General features: G+C 43.4%; 1 protein-coding gene across 4 annotated transcripts; it reads left to right on the top strand.

Annotated features, from left to right (window-relative positions):
- Positions 1-76: 76 nt before the first annotated feature.
- itih3b.2 (inter-alpha-trypsin inhibitor heavy chain 3b, tandem duplicate 2) lies at positions 77-17,618 on the top strand. 4 transcript variants are annotated; one of them, XM_080548121.1, is made up of 25 exons: positions 77-179; positions 752-915; positions 1,055-1,159; positions 1,265-1,427; positions 2,425-2,535; positions 2,967-3,095; positions 3,261-3,377; positions 3,636-3,804; positions 4,395-4,505; positions 4,724-4,905; positions 5,111-5,290; positions 5,597-5,724; positions 6,157-6,419; positions 6,549-6,596; positions 6,776-6,796; positions 7,143-7,169; positions 7,976-8,119; positions 8,488-8,538; positions 10,320-10,352; positions 10,507-10,578; positions 10,785-10,892; positions 12,110-12,281; positions 12,547-12,695; positions 13,908-13,992; positions 16,398-17,618. In XM_080548121.1, the coding sequence occupies exons 1-25, from the start codon at positions 108-110 to the stop codon at positions 16,510-16,512; spliced, it is 2,919 nt and encodes a 972-aa protein (XP_080404247.1). In that variant the 5' UTR covers positions 77-107; the 3' UTR covers positions 16,513-17,618. The 4 variants fall into 4 exon arrangements, with proteins under 4 accessions (XP_080404247.1, XP_080404248.1, XP_080404249.1 ...); XM_080548122.1 differs by having other exon boundaries at positions 6,779-6,796; XM_080548123.1 differs by having other exon boundaries at positions 6,552-6,596.
- The last annotated feature ends 15 nt before the right edge of the window (positions 17,619-17,633 follow it).

Consider the following 17,633-nt stretch of genomic DNA (forward strand, 5'->3'; position numbering starts at 1 on the left):
TGGTGACCAATAGCATCCACTGCTTCTCTCTGGTGACCAATAGCATCCACTGCACCCTGACTTTAAAAGGCTGTGTGTGTTTGTGAGACATCATTTCTGTAGAAGCCATGAGAGTCGTGGTACAAGTCGGTCTTCTCGGACTGGTGTTGGCCTGCGTTACCCCAGCACCAACCAACACGGTAGGGTCATCCAGGGATTTGGTTTTGTATTGTTGTGTTTGGAAATATGTGCCATTGTTTGTTTGTGTTCACGTCAGCTCGTGGAAGAGTCTGATCTCAAGCATGTGTTAGTGTTGTGTAGACTCTCAAGCTCCTGATTGTTCTGGCAGTTCTGGGAACTGTCCTATGACCCACACACAGAGTCCAACATGTCTCTTAGACAAACAGCAAAATGTCTGGGGTGAAAGACCTACTGTACTGGCCTCCGTACTCTAATGTTGTCTAATGCATATGTGTGTCCGTGTGGTGCGTGCGTGTGTGTGTCTGTGTGTGTGTGTGTGTGTGTGTCTGTGTGTGTGTGTGTGTGTCTGTGTGTGTGTGTGTCTGTGTGTGAGTGTGTCAAGCCAAGCCTGGAGGACAGTCAAACAAAATAAGGGGTGTAACAAGGATACGACCAATCAGGACTCAGATATTCTACACTGTACTTATACTACCTGTTATGTCTTTGTAATACGTGGTTTATTTGTGTGAGAATATTCAGATGTCGTTTATTAGAGCTTTGTTTTGCGATTTTGCTTTCTGATCGTCTGCAGAAAGGTGACTGGGACATCTACAGCTTCCACGTCAACTCCACAGTGACCAGTCGCTATGCCACCACCGTTATTGTCAGCAGGGTGGCCAATCGAATCAGCCAGCCACAGGAAATAGAGTTTGATGTCAAAATTCCGAAGAATGCTTTCATCAGCAAATTCAGAATGTGGGTCTTCAGCAGTGCTCTCCTATCAAAACATCCTCACTGTCACACATATAGTTCACATAGAGATTGAAGTCACAAGTGCTCACAAGATGTCTATAGAAAACCTCCCTCTCTCCCCCTCGCTCCCTGTCTTCCTTAGGACAATTGAGGGGCAGACGTATGACGGGGTTGTGAAACAGAAGGAGGAGGCTCAACAACAGTACACCAAAGCAGTGTCTCGTGGTCAAAGTGCTGGGATCATCAGGTACATGTACTGCGTTGTGTGTGTGCATGTGTACGTGTGTGCGTGAGTATGTGTGCTTGTTTTTGTGTGTTCTTGTGTATTAGATTGTCACTCTTTGTGTCTCAGCTCTGTGGGAAGGACCCTTGAGGTGTTTAAGACTTCTGTGACTGTGGCTGGGCTCAGTAAGGTGACCTTTGAACTCACATATGAGGAGCTGTTGAAACGCCGCCTGGGCAAGTATGAGCTGCTGATCCACGCTCGACCAATGCAGCCAGTCAGCGACTTCAAGGTGAGACCAGAGAGACCAGAGAGACCAGAGAGACCAGAGAGACCAGAGAGAGACCAGAGAGAGACCAGAGAGAGCAGAGAGACCAGAGAGACCAGAGAGACTAGAGAGAGACCAGAGAGACTAGAGAGAGACCAGAGAGTCCAGAGAGACCAGAGAGACCAGAGAGAGACCAGAGAGAGACCAGAGAGAGACCAGAGAGAGACCAGAGAGACCAGAGAGACCAGAGAGAGACAAGAGAGAGACCAGAGAGACAAGAGAGACAAGAGAGACCAGAGAGAGACCAGAGAGAGACCAGGGAGACCAGAGAGAGACCAGAGAGACCAGAGAGACCAGAGAGACCAGAGAGAGACCAGAGAGACCAGAGAGACCAAAGAGACCAGAGAGACCAGAGAGACCAGAGAGACCAGAGAGACTAGAGAGACCAGAGAGACCAGAGACCAGAGAGATCAGAGAGAGACCAGAGAGACCAGAGAGAGACCAGAGAGACCAGAGAGAGACCAGAGAGAGACCAGAGAGACCAGAGAGAGCAGAGAGACCAGAGAGAGACCAGAGAGACCAGAGAGACCAGAGAGACCAGAGAGAGACCAGAGAGACCAGAGAGAGCAGAGAGACAAGAGAGACCAGAGAGACCAGAGAGACCAGAGAGACAAGAGAGACCAGAGAGAGCGCAGAGAGACCAGAGAGACCAGAGAGACCAGAGAGACCAGAGAGAGACCAGAGAGAGCAAAAGAGAAGACATACAGTAGATCGATGATTCATTAGAATCAAGGCTTGACAAAGTGTTACTAAAACATAAAACATACACTATAGGCTGTATACTCCAGATGAAACATACACTATAGGCTATATACTCCAGATGAAAACAAGTGTATGATATCAATACACATTGTGCACATCGATGTTTTACATCGATTTTGGGGGATTTAAAATGTTGATTCTGTATGATTTTGTGTAGTGTATGATATGGTTGATGGTCATGTTTTCTTCCTTAATGCAGATTGATGTGTACATCAATGAGAAACCAGGCATTAACTTCCTGGAGGTTAAAGGGGATCTGACGACCAGGGCACTGGCTAATGCCATCACCAAAACACATGCTAACAATCAGGTACTGTCCACGATGGAGCTAATGCAGTCTTCTCTATCTGCTAATGCAGTCTTCTCTATCTAATGCAGTCTTCTCTATCGTCTCTATCGTACCAGACTTCATTGACAGTACCTGATGTGGGGGGAGTGCAGAGTGGGACTAAGTCACATCTAGGGTTGTTGGAGACAGTAATAATCAGTAGGAATGCAATTGATTATTGTATTTTCTTTTTATGATAACGGCAAAGCAAACAAAAATAATTCCCAGATTATCGTTACATGATGTCTCTGAAGCGCTTCTGCCTAAACCTCTCAGGCAGAATCAAGAGTTAGTTGTTGTAGTTTAATTTACTTCTACTATCTATCTATTTTCTATGGCATACACAAACTACTCCGATGATGTACTTACCTGACTGATGTTACAAGCAGAGCCCTCTGTCCCTCTTTCCCCAGGCATGGGTGCATTTCTACCCCACAGCAGAGCAACAGACTCAGTGTGTCAGCTGTGGAGCGCAGGGTTTGAACGGCGACCTGGTTGTTGTGTATGACGTCAACAGGGGCCGGTCGATGGGAGATCTCAAGGTACGGCCACGGCTACGCAGAGGGTCCAAGAGGGTCCAAGAGGGTCCAAGAGGGAGCTACATGCATACAGTTTTTCACTCAAATACCTGGATATCTTGCATTGCTTCTTCTGTCCACCCTCTTCACTAACTACTATCATGTTCACTTTTTCCGAATCCTCCTAAGGAGTCAGAGGGATATTTTGTCCATTACTTTGCCCCAAATGACCTTCCACGCATACCCAAAAATGTGGTCTTCATCATTGATCGCAGTGGCTCCATGCATGGCAGGAAAATACAGCAGGTATGTGTGTGTGTGTGTGTGTGTGTGTGTGTGTGTGTGTGTGTGTGTGTGCACGTGCATGTGTACAGTTATTGTACAGCATGTCTGTTTGTGTGAGGTGTATGGGTGTACTGTATGTGCTGTATCTACAGTCCTTAACTGTCCTTTCAATGCATAGGGGAGCTATCTTTATGTACTGTACCTGTTTTCTTTATGTGTGTGCCTGTGACATTAAGGTCCACTCCACAGTAGGCTGATGTACTGTGTTACTTTGTTCAGACCCGTGCTGCGCTGCTGAAGATCTTAGGAGATCTTGCAGAGGACGATCACTTTGGTCTCATCACATTCGACAGTGATGTGTCTCCCTGGAGAAAGGAGCTCCTCCAGGCCAATGAGGAAAACTTGGCGGCTGCCAAGACATTTGCAAACAACATTCAAGACAGAGGAGGTAAGTCTAATCACAGCACCCCACTCTCAGGTCTGAAAAGGATCAGGACTGTGTGATGTTAGTGACGATATCATGGAGGAGATAGAAATGTTCTTGAGCAATGAATGATGAATGAATGAATGAATGGTCTTTATTGTCATTGCTATAGTACAGGTACCAAACAACGAAATTTAGGAGGGGTGGCTCCCCTGGTGCTAGGAAAGAAAAAAAAACAAGAAAAAAAACAAGAAGGGAAAGGAGCTGGTTTACATAAATAAAGGCTATGTACACTATCCACTATACTATACTGTACAGATAGACGACTAGGGTTGACATATTGCACATAGTGTTATTGCACATTCATTTAAAGTGTCGCAGTTTGCAGGCTTGAAATGTACATATTTGTGCCTCAGCACTACACCTGATTTTTTCAATCCAGCAGCTGCCATCAATCCGTCCAGACTGTCCAGGGCCCAGCATGGAACAATTAACATGGAACAATTAAGATCAGAATGAACATTTAAGAGGTTCAAGATCTACTGTGTGAAGGGGTGGCAAGATTGAAAGCTATAGGAGATAATAAATGTGTATGTTGTCTTCTCTCTTCTTAGCCACAGACATCAATGCTGCTGTGTTGAAAGGCGCAGAAATGCTGAACCGACATCCCAGGGAAGGCTCTGCTTCTCTCCTTATACTGCTCACTGATGGAGACCCAACCTCAGGTACAATGACAACACACACACACACACACACACACACACGGGCGAGCATGCACGCTCACGCACACACACACACACACACACACACACACACACACACACACACACACACACACACACACACACACACACACACACACTCTTTTATGTGCTTACAGATTGAGAAAAAGGTTGTGACCCACTTATGCACACAATGATAGCATAATTCTCCTCATTCTCAGGGGAGACCAACATGGGAAAAATCCAAAAACACATAAAAGAGGCCATTAGTAAGAAATTCCCACTTTATTGTCTTGGCTTTGGGATGGATGTGAACTTTGAGTTCCTGGAGAAGATGGCACTGGAGAACAGTGGTGTAGCACGCAGAATATACGAGGACTCGGATGCTGCCTTGCAGCTGAAGGTAATACAGTACATATTCATTCACTTGTCAGAGTGCTGGTCACTTTGTTTCCGTGGAATCTAATTGTTGCATATGAACCTAATGATTTTGAGCCAGTAATGATCCTGTACAGTGATATGAACTGCAAACCCCTGTACTGTAATAATATAATCAAGCTAGTTCTGAGGAGAATGTGTGACACTACAGCCTTCTGTATCCTTAACAGGGCTTCTATGAGGAGGTGGCCACACCCCTTTTGACAGATGTGCAAATGATCTACATTGGTGGGGCCAATCTGACCCAGACTAACTTCAGCCAGTACTACAACGGCTCTGAACTTGTGGTGGCTGGCCAGATCACTGACAACAACATGGAGACATTTAGCGCACAGGTCATAGGCATATCGGTAGGTCACCTCTATTCTGTCCTCTTCTATATACTGTCTATAACCTTTTATGGATATACAAATATGTATTTTTCTTGAAATTACATTTTACGGTGAAGAGACACAATGCTCGCTTTGGGTTTGTTTACTAAGCTACAGCTTAGTGTCAACATTAAAATTGTTACTGCATCCCATTGAGTTTGAATGGAACCACAGTAGCAATTAATTAACTCCATGCCAAAGCCCAAAATCAGCCCTTCAAGTACATCTAGTCGTCATTCAGCAGTTATTGAAAGTTTAATGTAAAGATGCATTTGACCATTTCAGAAAAGTAACAAGGTGGAGTTTTCCGACACAATTGTGGATGGAGCTGAGGAGCCCAGTGAAGCTAGTGGTGACAGCCACATACAAAGGCTGTGGGCCTACCTCACTGTGAAGCAGCTACTGGACAGAGAGTAAGTCTAGATTTGGGAGACAGGGGTCCATGAATTAGTTTTTTTATCTGTATTTTATGTATTTATTTATTTAATATGTTTTTAGGGCATTTCTGCTTTATTGGGATAGAGACAGTAGTGTAGTTTGAACCCCGGCTGGCCACATGTCGAGGTGTCCTTGGGCAAGACACTGAACCCCTAATTGCTCCCAATGAGCGGGCCGGCGCCTTGCATGGTAGCTTGTCGCCATTGGTGTGTGAATGTGTGTGTGAATGGGTGAATGAGAGGCCATTGTAAAGCGCTTTGGAATAAGGCGCTATGTAAGTCAATCCATTTATAATCCAAAGTGAGAAGTGTCCCTCATCCCCTTCAGAGAACCAGGTTTAACATACCATAACCCAAAGTGTTGTGTTGTTCCACCTCTGTTTCCATACACCCCATGTGTAAAAACAGAGTGCAGTTAACAGGGGATGAGAAGGAGAAGGTGAAGAAGGAGACCCTGGAGCTCTCTCTGAAGTACAGCTTTGTGACCCCTCTCACCTCCATGGTGGTCACCAAACCCCAGGGAGAGGACACACAGGTGGCCCACAAACCCAAGGAGGGGGAGAAGCCTGAAAGAAGACTGTATGGAATGCATGGACCAACATGGACCAGTATGCAGTCTGGAGTAGCCTATTCACCAGCAGTAGCAGGACATATGCAGCCTGGAGTGCCTGGTGAGATAAACTTGACTACCACCGATTATACTGTATGGAACACCAAATGAGAATTAGCTGAAACTCTACTCTAATAAATGAGAGTACAAAGTATACTTTTGATACAGTTTACACATGTACTGTAATCAGTAGGGCAAGCTGGCTCCCCAGACATGATGATGATGTTCTCCGCCCATGGTAAGTCAAATGCCTTATCTTCAAGTTAAATTGATACATTTTCCACTTGTCTCTAGCTTCAATTGTAAGCAGATTCATACATTCAGTACTGTTACTGCTCAATCTTCTCAGATACATGTTTTAAACACTTTTGACGAGTGCTGCTGATCTAATATGTTTTTTCTTTGATTAATCCCTAGCAGATTATTCAGATTACGGCGGTACGTAGAAAAAAAGACTAAAAACTGAAAAAGTTTACATTTGTATCCCTAAAAGTATGCAGGGTGTGTGTGTGTGTGTGTGTGTGTGTGTGTGTGTGTGTGTGTGTGTGTATGAGAATATATCGTGTTTTTTTGTCTCTAGAGGGTGTCTCATGTGTGTCTCAAAAAACATACATTAATGTACAGGACTCAAATCTACAGTTTTTACCACAATCACACACAACATTCTTGACCAATATATTACGTTTAGGCAAAGACTGGTTTTCAGGTTATGATCAGATACACAAGTTATACAAAGGGAGTTTGAGTAATAACTCCCAAATTCCTCCTCTCTTTCACTTCACAGGAGTTGTGGCCAATACCAAAACACCAGGCAAGGGGCTCCATTTATTTATTTCTCTCCATGTTGAGAGATTGGAGGCTTCATGAACAGTACAGGAGAGGTGTTGCAGAGCTCTTGTGTATATGCAAAGTCTCAATATGATAGTAAACTACTGGTAATAATGATACATCTTCTGATCCCAGCATTTGACAAAAATCATGTGGAACAAGCTGTGGTGCAGACAGACAGCTGTATCTACCCATTCATTAATCCTATCAAAAGCTATCACAAGATTTTCAACAGTTCATCTGTTCTGTCTCCTTCATACAGTAATAACATCTGTTCTGTCTCCTTCATACAGTAATAGCATCTGTTCTGTCTCCTTCATACAGTAATAACATCTGTTCTGTCTCCTTCATACAGTAATAACATCTGTTCTGTCTCCTTCATACAGTAAAAGCATCTGTTCTGTCTCCTTCATACAGTAATAACATCTGTTCTGTCTCCTTCATACAGTAATAACATCTGTTCTGTCTCCTTCATACAGTAATAACATCTGTTCTGTCTCCTTCATACAGTAATAGCATCTGTTCTGTCTCCTTCATACAGTAATAACATCTGTTCTGTCTCCTTCATACAGTAATAACATCTGTTCTGTCTCCTTCATACAGTAATAACATCTGTTCTGTCTCCTTCATACAGTAATAACATCTGTTCTGTCTCCTTCATACAGTAATAGCATCTGTTCTGTCTCCTTCATACAGTAATAACATCTGTTCTGTCTCCTTCATACAGTAATAGCATCTGTTCTGTCTCCTTCATACAGTAATAACATCTGTTCTGTCTCCTTCATACAGTAATAGCATCGAGGGGACATCGACCTCTGTCATCAGGAAGAGTGGGCGCAGGTGGGGGCGCACGTGGAGGAGGGCGCACGTGGATTCCAGTAGCTGTTGCGGGTGTCGACTATGAAAAAGAGGTTGACGACGTAGTGATTGCTGGTGATTATTTTACATTATTAACAAGGTGATTTGCATATTTGGTTTACATGTCTCCTGAAACACTACCTCATTAGAAAATTCCCAAGTGTCACCAACCTCATAGGAATATATATTTTTCATTAATTAGTAGTTTTGATATTAGCTTATTTATAGTGCATGAGTCCTGAGTAGTCAGACACGTAAGGCTCATATAAGTGGTGGTTATAGTAAGGCTCATATAAGTGGTGGTTATAGTAAGGCTCATATAAGTGGTGGTTATAGTAAGGCTCATATAAGTGGTGGTTATAGTAAGGCTCATATAAGTGGTGGTTATAGTAAACTGAAGAGAAACGTGATGTACTCATAAGGTAACTTGATGTACTCATAAGGTACATCACTCATGAAGACACATCTCCCAGACATCACACAGAGGAAAACAAGTAGGTCAATGGAATTGCTGCTGTCCTCCGATATCTGTTGAATCATTGTCATTATTTTTTGTTTGAAAATACTGTGAGTTAAAGGTCAAATCTTTCCCATCCTAAAACTGACCCTTATAATAATATTATTCAATATTATGTGAATTATGTGCTGTATGTAGTTTCCAAGCAAGGGATATATCATTGTGACTTACAGTTAGGTCCGGAAGTATTTGGACAGTGACATAATTTCCATAATTTTGGCTCTGTATGCCACCACAAAGGATTTGAAATGACTTTCAGCTTTAATTCAAGGGGTTGAACAAAAATATTGTATGAAACGTTTAGGAATTGCAACCATTTTTATACACAGTCCCCTATTTTCAAGAGCTCAAAAGTAATTGGACAAATTAACATAATGAGAAATAAAATGTTAATTTTTAATACTTTGTCGAGAATCCTTTGCAGGCAATGACTGCCTTAAGTCTGGAACCCATGGACATCACCAAATGCTGGATTTCCTCCTTTGTGATGCTTTGCCAGGCCTTTACTGCAGCAGTCTTCAGTTGTTGTTTGTTTGTGGGTCTTTGTGCCTTTAGTTTTGTCTTCAGCAAGTGAAATGCATGCTTGATCGGGTTGAGATCAGGTGATTGACTCTGGCCATTGCAGAATATTCCACTTATTTGCCTTAAAAAACTCCTGGGTTGCTTACGCAGTATGTTTTGGGTCATTGTCCATCTGTATTTGCAGCACCATCCAACTTTGCTGAATTTGTCTGAATCTGAGCAGACAGACTATCCCTAAACACTTCAGAATTCATCTGTCTGCTTCTGTCTTCTGTCACATCATCAATAATAATATTAATAATAATGATAATAAACACACTTGTGACCCAGTGCCATCACACAGCCTCCACGTTTTTTTACAGATGATGTGGTATGCGTCGGATCATGAGCCGTTCCAGGCCTTCTCCATACTTTTTTCTTCCCATCATTCTGATACAGGTTGATCTTAGTTTCATCTGTCCAAAGAATGCTGTTCCAGAACAGGGCTGGCTTTTTTTGATGTTTTTTGTCAAAGTCTAATCTGGCCTTTCTATTCTTGAGGCTTATGAATGGCTTGCACCTTGTGGTGAACCCTCTGTATTTGCTTGTGTGAAGTCTTTCTTTTATGGTACACTTGGATAATGATGTGTCTACCTCCTGGAGACTGTTCTTCACTTGGCTGGATGTTGTGAAGGGGTTTTTCTTTACCATGTAAAGGATCCTGTGATCATCCACCACTCTTGTCTTCCATGGACGTCCAGACCTTTTTGTGGTGCCGAGCTCACCAGTGCGTTCTTTTTTTCTCAGAATGTACCAAACAGTTAATTTGGCCACTCCTAATGTTCCCGCTATCTCTCTGGTGGATGTTTTGGTTGTTTTCGCAGCCTAATTAGTCCAATTACTTTTGGTCCCTTGAAAAAGAGGGAGCTACATATTAAAGAGCTGTAATTCCTAAACCCTTCCTTTAATTTGGATGTGAATACCCTTACCTTAAAGCTGAAAGTCTGCACTTTAAGCCCCTATTCAACTGTAACCTGAAGATGTTTTGGTAAACAGTTAACACAAATCCTGTCTGTGTCCAAATAATATTTATATGGACCTAACTGTATGTGCCTTCAGTCCTGCATGTTGCATCCCTATCTCACTCTGTCTTTAGATTGAATACATTCTCTGCTTGTCCGGCACTTGCTTACTGGCACTTGATGAAATGTCTGAAACCACTAATCAATAAACTTGCTATGTTCTTCTGTTTGCCAGCATTACAATTAATACCAAGTCAATCATTTCCAGGTCAGTATATACTTTACAGTACATGTTGTAAATATTGTACTTATTGTGTCTTTAAAATAAGCGTAGACCTTATTTGTGTGTTTTGTGTGTTAAGTGTTTTGACTGTGTGTGTACGTGTGTGTGTGCATCCGTCCGTATGTGTTACACTTCCCAGCGGTCCCAGAGGCTACTACAACTACAACTACAACTTCAACTAGAACTACAACTACTACCACTGCCCCAACTGGTATTGCAACTACAGTATATCATTCATAAAATGCAATATCAGCTACAAAGCACAAGATTTTAATGTTTTTCATAGAAAACAAACAATAGTTACAAAACAAACAATCTCACTATCTCTCTTTGTCTCTCTCTCTCTCTCTCTCTCTCTCTCTCTCTCTCTCTCTCTCTCTCTCTCTCTCTCTCTCTCTCTCTCTCTCTCTCTCTCAGCAAGTCCTGTCCTCAGGTTCCTGTTGGCAGCTAAGGGTCAGGTTTTCCCACTGTGCTATGACGTACCTATGGCTCTCTCCCTCAGACTCCTGCAGGATCCCAGCACTGGTGACTCTTATGCATCATGATTTGTATGACATCTGGTTGTGTATTCTCCCATTGACCTCTTCATCCATTATCTATTCATGAGTCTGCAGCCTCACACTAATCCGTTGATCTTTTACTCCTTCCTGCAATATATTATCAAAAAAAGTTCGAAAATGTTATTTTGGTTGATTATTCCTCCCCTTTAATAATACCAATTGGTATTGTATTTTATAGCGTTAGAAAGCCTGATTAGTCATCTTTAGAACGAGGTACAACTTGTAAGGATCATGCATTCGTGGAATGAGCAACACAGCTAAACGTGTGGGTGGCGGCCCAAACATATTTGCCAAAATCCCCTATATTCTTCTGTTGGTATTCACTCTCGTTTTGAGTTGCTTGGTGGATTGGATGATTGCACTCTCCCACAGTAATAAGGAAAAAACAACACATATTGGCCATTTTTACACTTTATTCATTTTACACTGTCAGGGACCTCAGCAGCGTGTGGAAGATCCATACGCAGTCACAACAGCTTGGCACCTCCTCCTCATGCTGGTCACCAGCCTGGTCACACACTGCAGTGGGACGGCATCCCATTCCTCAACTAGGATTTGCCACAAGTCAGCCAACATGGTTGCGTTGGTCACTCTGGCACGTACAGCACGCCCAAGCTGATCCCACAAGTGTTCAATTGGGTTGGGGTCTGGACTCACGGCAGGCCATTCCACCTTCTCCACTCCCAAATTCTGGAGGTGCTCTGTGATGATCCTAGCTCTGTGGGGGCGAGCGTTGTCATCCTGAAGGATGGAGTTAGGTCCCAGATTCTGGAGATATGGGATCGCCACTGGCCCCAGAATATCATTCCTGTCAATTAGGTGCCATTCAGGTGCCAGTCACACACCTGTGACTGACATACACCTGCCAGCACTTGAAGCTCAAAACGAGAGTGAATACCAACAGAAGAATATTGCAGGGGATTTTGGCACATTTCTTTGGGCCGCTACCCACACGTTTAGCTGTGTTACTCATTCCACAAATGATTGATCCTTACAAGTTGTACCTCGTTGTAAAGGTGACTAATCAGGCTTTCCAACAATATAAAATACAATACCAATTGGTATTATTAAAGGGGAGGAAGAATCGACTGAAATAACGTTTCCAAACTTTTTTTGAGGAGTTTATATATGTCTGTTCATTGTTATCCTCTGAGTGACTGAGTGTGTCTCCACCTTTCCCAGAGTTGTCGATGAATGGTGAGCTTGGGTCATCAGCCAATGAAGGCTTCCAGAGGATTGTGATCCATTACAAAGATCAGCACATTGAGTTTGACACCTCTGGTGTCACCTTCAAAGAGGGACAAAATGTCACATATTTCCTCTGGAAGCAGGACCTCATCATCAACAGAGACAGGTGCTCCATCACAGACCAGTTGCAAAGTGTTATTATGGCCATTATAAGATATTGTTACACAGTGTAGTGTTCACACTGTTGGAGAAGTATTTATATATTTATGTTACTTAATGAAGAGTGATGTATGTTATTGTGATTTCTGATTAGACTTTTGTGTTGTTTTTGTGTGTGATGCACATGATTACATATTATGTTGTAAAAGTTTTACAGTGAATCTTAAATGTTAATTATTTAAGAAATGTTATTGAGATGTCTGTCCCTGTAGTGTGACACTGATTCTGCGGGACATGGAAATGGATGTTACCATTGGGGACACACGAGTGGTCATCCTGTTATACAGAAGCAATAAAATGACATTCCTGTGGCCTGCAATAAGACAACGCCCATCAGGCAGCAACGTTCTGGGACTTATGGGTGAGTGAAATGTCCTTCCTCACCCACCTTCTATATATCCCAAATTATTATATGTGTGGTTTTGTAATGAGAAATATTGATTATATTATTTATTATACAGTTGAAGTTGGAAGTTTACATACACTTAAGTTGAAGTCAGAATACTTTTTTAACCACATCTACTTTGTGCATGAAGTAATTTAGCAAAAAACAAGTAACAATTATTTACATATTAGTTCACTTATAATTCATGATATCACTATTCCAGTGGGTCAGAGGTTTACATACATTAAGTTGACTGTGCCTTTAAACAGCTTAGAAAATTCTGTTTAATTAGAAAATGATGGCATGGCTTTAGACGCTTCTGATAGGCTAATTCACATCCTTTGAGTCAATCAAAGGGGGGGGAGGAAACATCATGTTGTGGGGAGGGGGGGAGGAAACATCATGTTGTGGGGAGGGGGGGGAGGAAACATCATGTTGTGGGGAGGGGGGGGAGGAAACATCATGTTGTGAAGATGCTGGAGGAAACATCATGGTGTGGGGGGCTTTGCTGCAGGAGGGACTGGTGGAGGAAACATCATGTTGTGGGGGGCTTTGCTGCAGGAGGGACTGGTGCACTTCACAACATAGATGGCATCATGAGGAAGTAAAATGATGTGGATATACTGTATTGAAGCAACATCTCTTCAGCCAGGAAGTTAAAGCTAGGTCATAAATGGGTCTTCCAAATGGATTCACAAAATGGCTTAAGGACAACAAAGTCAAGGTGTTGGAGTGGCCGTCACAAAGCCCTGACCTCAATCCTATAGAACATTTGTGAGCAGATCTGAAAAAGTGTGTGCGAGCAAGGAGGCCTACAAACCTGACTCAGTCACAGCAGTTCTGTCAGGAGGAATGGGCCAAGATTCCACCAACTTATTATGGGAACCTTGTGGAAGGCTACCTGACCCAAGTTAAATAATTTAAAGGCAGTGCTACCAAATACTAACTAAATGTATGTACACTTCTGACCCATTGGCAATGTGCTAACATAAATAAATCATTCTCTCTATTATTCTGACATTTCACATACCTAAGACAGACATTTAGCTGTATGAGTTGTATGTAAACTTCAGACTTCAACTGTATGTAGTTATTAACGTTTTGCTCTTCACTGTACAATCGCCAGTCATTTGCAGCCCTGGTGTCAGGTATTGTTATCACAGTGACAGTATTTGTGTTGGTATTCAGCCCTATCACCTGTTACCTATGAGGAGGTCCAGGGAACCCCCTCAGCACAACTTAAGATCCAGGATCAAGAAGTGCATGTCACCAGGTAAGTTCAATAGTTTAAAAAAATAATCTTTTAAATTACTTTGTTTTTATTGAACAAAAAAACAACACAACCACAAACACAACACACAACATTACATCACTTGGCAACACATCAAAATCAATATACCAACATATGTCACAATGTATTGGACCGTATACATACAGTTGGAAATCAAAACAAGGAAAGGGAAAAAAAGAAAAAGTAGGAAATTGAGTATCGAAAGTGTAACAGCCCAGGCTCAAGGGACTGTACACAAAATAAGGGGAGACCACACATGCTTTAACTCAGAACAAAAGTATTTATTTAATAATTAACTGAAAGTATTTCAAAGTAACAGTAGATATGTTAGTCAAGTGCCCCGCGGTGGTGTAGCGGTCTAAGCACTAGCCACTAGTGCAAGCTGCCCACCGGGGACTGGGATCGAATCCCGGTCTCGCCAGACCCGGATATGGCCGGGGCACACACAGGGAGCGGCATATTGAGCGGCCGCTCCAAAGGGGGGTATAGGACTATTTCCGGACAAGGATCCGTCGCGCAACACCGCCCCCGGGGTGCCGGAATAACGGTCCTGGGCTCGAGGAGCCAGTCAGCTAGTCTGCCTGGCGGTCTCCTCTGGGGCTGCCGGCCACGGGGTCGTGCGGCGGATCCTACGCAATAGGCAGGGGATAATTGGATGCTAGGTTGGGTTCAATTGGATACCAAATTGGGTGAAAAAGGGATAAAATCTGAAAATAAAATAAAATAAAATAAAAAGATATCATCAGTAGTGAATGCAGTGTATGGATGAGTGGAAGGTGTAGTGTAATTGTTGAAAAAAAAATCACCTACTTAGACACACACACACACACTCACACACTCACACACACATTATGGACTTTAATGTTTAGATGTTTTGTCTGGATTGATTTGAGTTAATACCAAAGTCTGGTGCAAATTTCACTTGAATAGGCTCATTGGAAATACATTTACTGGACAAAATGTTGATGTGTTCAATACCTTTTTTCCCCACTGTAAGTGACCAAAAATAATAAGAGAGGATATAGTTAGCAGTATCCGGATAGTATCCGGATCCAATAAGGCAATAGGCATAATACAAGATAAAAGTGACAACAGTACAGGTGGCAGTAAAGTGGCAGTGAGCTTAAGGTTTACGTAGTCTGTATACATGGGGTGTGCTTGGGGAAGATAGTCAATTGTCTACAGTGGGCTTGTTCATGAGCCTGATCACCTGGGGGAAGTAGCTGTTGGTTAGCCTCTGAGTTTTGGCCCTGAGGCTCCGGAAGAGGCCTTGCCTCTTGGACAGCATCGGTTCGAACAGGCTGTGGTTGGGGTGACTGAGGTCTTTAATGATCCTCTGGGCTTTGCTGACACACCGTTTGTCGTATATATCTGTAAATATGTCTGTGTTTCACTCTTTACTTCACTATGAGCAGAATAAGCACATAGGACTTTCACTCGGCTGTCCACACCACCCTCTGTAGCACCACCCTCTGTAGCACCACCCTCTGTAGCACCACCCTCTGTCCACACCACCCTCTGTAGCACCACCCTCTGTCCACACCACCCTCTGTAGCACCACCCTCTGTCCACACCACCCTCTGTCCACACCACCCTCTGTAGCACCACCCTCTGTAGCACCACCCTCTGTCCACACCACCCTCTGTAGCACCACCCTCTGTCCACACCACCCTCTGTAGCACCACCCTCTGTCCACACCACCCTCTGTAGCACCACCCTCTGTCCACACCACCCTCTGTAGCACCACCCTCTGTCCTCACCACCCTCTGTAGTCCACACCACCCTCTGTCCTCACCACCCTCTGTCCTCACCACCCTCTGTAGCACCACCCTCTGTCCTCACCACCCTCTGTAGCACCACCCTCTGTCCTCACCACCCTCTGTAGTCCACACCACCCTCTGTCCTCACCACCCTCTGTCCTCACCACCCTCTGTAGCACCACCCTCTGTCCACACCACCCTCTGTAGCACCACCCTCTGTCCTCACCACCCTCTGTAGCACCACCCTCTGTCCACACCACCCTCTGTAGCACCACCCTCTGTCCCCACCACCCTCTGTAGCACCACCCTCTGTCCTCACCACCCTCTGTAGCACCACCCTCTGTCCTCACCACCCTCTGTAGTCCACACCACCCTCTGTAGTCCACACCACCCTCTGTACCACCCTCTGTAGCTCTGCGGTTGAGGGCAGTGCAGTTGCCTTACCAGGCAGTGATGCACCCAGTCAGTATACTTGCGGTTGTGCCTCTGTAGAAGGCCTGCAGAGTGTGATTGTAAGCATGCTTATTTTAACATACCTAGGGTAATGTTGAATATTGTCAGATATGTTGTATAACATTGTTTTCATGATATGGACATTGTTGTGGACTATGTGTGTTTCCATTGCAGGGACCATGCTGTGGACTTCAGCGTTCGCACTGCTCCGACTGTTGAGTGCTGGCTCCTGCCTCTTCAATCTGCCCTGCAGGGGGCGCTGTCCGACTTCACTGTCACACAACTGTAGCTAATAATGTAGAGTTAACAGCTGTCAGACAACTGTATCTTACTATGTAGTGCTTTCTTCACCGCCTAAAAGACTGCCAGTATATAAATCAGTCCTAGCATTGAGATAACGAAAATAAAGTATGTGGAGAGTTCTATGAGTTCTCATGCCAGGACTGCAATCTCTCGACAAATATATTGAATAAACATACCATTTTCTGAAGAGTTTACAGAATCTTGTGCTGCAGTCAGTCTTCTTATCTGATATATGATGAAACTGAAGCTGACAGTGTCAACAAGGTAGAGGTCTATATCTCCCAACACACACACACAGGCCTATTAGCTGCCCGTATTTGCATTTATGTTTCACTCTCCAAAAATGTGTGTGAGGGCAAAAGGCTGTTTACAATAGGTGGATCTGTCTTATTACTAAGTAGGTCACCAGGCATAATATGAAAAAGAAATCTATTTCACAAATGCACATAGTGAAATTCCTATGTGCTTATTCTGCTCATGGTGAAGTAAGAGTCAAACACAGACATTGTGTCGGAGACACAAGCAGAAGTGATCTAACAAGCCAAGCTACGATCGGCTCATATCATTCTTTCAATGGAATGCATTACCACTGATACTGAAGAGGTGAGGTGACAAACTTGTTGAGCAACACAGTGCACAAGGAAACAAACACTATGAAGGAAAACTGTGCCAGGTAGGTGTAATGGACCACTGAACTAAACCTACAATGAAAGTGTCACCATGTTAACTAATGTAGTAGATTGAAGACTCATCTCTTCAACAAAACAAAAGGAAGAAAAGGAATTATTATTTCTTCTAGAATTGTGACTCCTGTTCCTTCCTAGATTCGTTTTTCTTATCATGACTGACAGATGTAAGTCACTGTGGATGAAGGTGGAAATGCCAAAAATGTAAATGTAAAATGAAATGTCCCCCAAGCTCCACTGTGAGTCTTGACGTTTCTTACTGTAAAGGCAGAGGCTTGTTCTGATAAGGACCAGAACAATAGTGCATGGACTTTGATCCTGTTGTCTTGGTTATAGTTTTACTGCTGTACTGAGTGAGGTGTGTTTGACTGTGTGAAAAATCTAAACAGACAGCCTGTTGTATTGATACAGTGTAGTGAGG

Source organism: Nansenia antarctica, assembly GCF_963989245.1.
Source record: "Nansenia antarctica genome assembly, chromosome: 18".
Taxonomy (NCBI): Eukaryota; Metazoa; Chordata; class Actinopteri; order Argentiniformes; family Microstomatidae; genus Nansenia; species Nansenia antarctica.